The sequence below is a fragment of the Coregonus lavaretus genome (assembly GCF_964263955.1).
Source record: "Coregonus lavaretus genome assembly, chromosome: 25".
NCBI classification, from domain to species: Eukaryota; Metazoa; Chordata; class Actinopteri; order Salmoniformes; family Salmonidae; genus Coregonus; species Coregonus lavaretus.
Window position 1 is genome coordinate 7,320,341 of NC_140012.1, and position 2,068 is coordinate 7,322,408.

General features: G+C 52.2%; 1 protein-coding gene across 1 annotated transcript; it reads right to left on the minus strand.

The window, feature by feature from the left end:
- Nucleotides 1–831: 831 nt before the first annotated feature.
- LOC311100709 (leucine-rich repeat-containing protein 3B-like) lies at nucleotides 832–1,629 on the minus strand (the record flags this gene model as incomplete). Its single annotated transcript, XM_084141667.1, has 1 exon — nucleotides 832–1,629. The coding sequence occupies one exon, from the start codon at nucleotides 1,627–1,629 to the stop codon at nucleotides 832–834; it is 798 nt and encodes a 265-aa protein (XP_083997793.1).
- Nucleotides 1,630–2,068: the final 439 nt, after the last annotated feature.

The following is a 2,068-nucleotide window of genomic DNA, read 5'->3' on the forward strand; positions in this document are numbered from 1 at the left end:
ACCAGGGGGTCTGTAATGACACCTCAAGCACTGAGATGCAGTGCCTTAGACCGCTGCGCCACTCGGGAGCCCAGTACAGTACAGTACTGAATTCAGTATAGCCAGATTCAACTGATGGTTTAGTTCACACATGCACATACATTTGCTGAGTTTATTGAATTTCTTGAGGTAGAAATAGACCATTTGAACCAACAATAATTAAACATGAAACCCATAAAATACATTATTTAATTGAAAATAACTACATTTCACTGTTTATAGACTGTATACTGTATGGATGTTGTGTGTAAAACAATAATACTACATGGAAGGATACGAGTGACAGAGTCGTTAATAGAGTTCGTGTTGCTGCTTGTTGCTATCCTGTTGTTGTTATTGCTGTTTGATGTGTCCAAAGGACCATTCACAGTCCCCTTGAGTGGCCCCCTTTTGATAAGAGTGCATCAAGGTGCATGCACCACTGGATGAATCCAATTTAATCCATTTTAAATCCCATTTTTGGACTTCTCCAAAATGCCCTGCTTTTACTCCCCTAGTGCCCAGGCAGAGTAGACTATCCACTCAGCCAACAGAAACTCTTAATGGGCCACTTCTGGTTGAATTATTCATCTGGGTTACGTATGGTGCCCAGATCTGGACAGGCTTCCTGCATACATGGGCACAAATCCTGGAGCCGCTGTGGCACCCACGTAACAGTCAGGCAGAGCTGTCCTTGGCTGACACTGAATGGCCTGGGGTGTGGGTGCAGCTAAGTTATGGCCCTATAACCACCTGTCTTAGCCCTCCAGGCTCTCCAGCCTTAGCTCCCCTCTGGGTTCTCCTGGCCCTGGGCTATACCACAGTGCTGATGGTAGAAGAGGCCTCGGATTGTTCCTGCTTGGTGGGCAGAGACTTGAGGTACTCCAGGTGGCGGCGGGCATCCTCCGTGTTGTGCCGGACGTAGTAGACCAGGTAGGAAATGACCATGGAGAACCAGCCGAACATGGTGACCAGCATGGCCACGTCCGTGGTCTTCTTCATCACCACGCACAGGTCCAGGTCCTGGGCCAGCAGGAAGGGCACACCCTCTGCCCCCACATCGGGCGGATCCGACGTCTCGCACACGATGCCCGTCAGCGACAGGGGCTCCAGGTCGATGTGGGGCATGGCCAGCTGCAGGTTGCAGTCACAGTGCCACGGGTTGTTGGTTAGGTTGGTGCGCGCCCGCAGCCCCTCGAAGGCCTCGGGGTTAAAGTTGACCAGTTTGTTGGAGGAAAGGTCCAGGAAGGTGAGTGAGGGCCCCAGGCCCCTGAAGGCCCCTGGCTCCAGCAGGGCCAACTCGTTGTTGGAGAGGTCCAGCTCGCTGAGCAGGGGCAAGTCTCGGAAGGCATTGCTGGGGACCATGGTGAGCAGGTTGAAGTCCAGGTAGATGTGTCTCGTGTCATTGGGCAGGTCCTGGGGGATCTCCGTGAGACGCAGGTTGCTGCAGCGCACAATCTTGCCACGGCCGTCGCTCTCGGAGCAGTAGCAGCCCTGGGAGCAGCTGGTGGCGGCATTGTGGAAGCAGAAGGTCATCAGCACCAGGCTGTGCAGCAGCAGACACATGACCACCGAGTGGCGCAGTAGCCAGCCGCTCGCCAGCAGGGGCATGGTGCGATATGGGCATGCTCCAGGGAAGACCAACCTGGGAGAAGGGGCGGAGCCAGTGTCAACCTCCCCAATAGCTGTCAAGCCTATGGAGAAACAGGAAGCAGGATTGGTGGAGGGAGACAACACAACCTACTGATAGGAGAGGTACAATGAACACCTTCCAGTAGCTGCAATTGGTCACCAACCATGCAAAATATAAATGATAAACAGTGTTGGGCCAGTGACCGAAAGGTTGCTGTTTCGAATCCCGAGCTGACTAGGTGAAAAATCTGTCGATGTGCCCTTGAGCAAGGCACTTAACCCTTATTGCTCCTGTAAGTCACTTTGGATAATAGCGTCTGCTAAATGACTAAAATGTAAATGTAAAAATGTTAATAGCAGGTAAGTTATTTCATACACAGATGCAGGATAACTAGCCCTGCGGTGAGGAGGCAGAGGG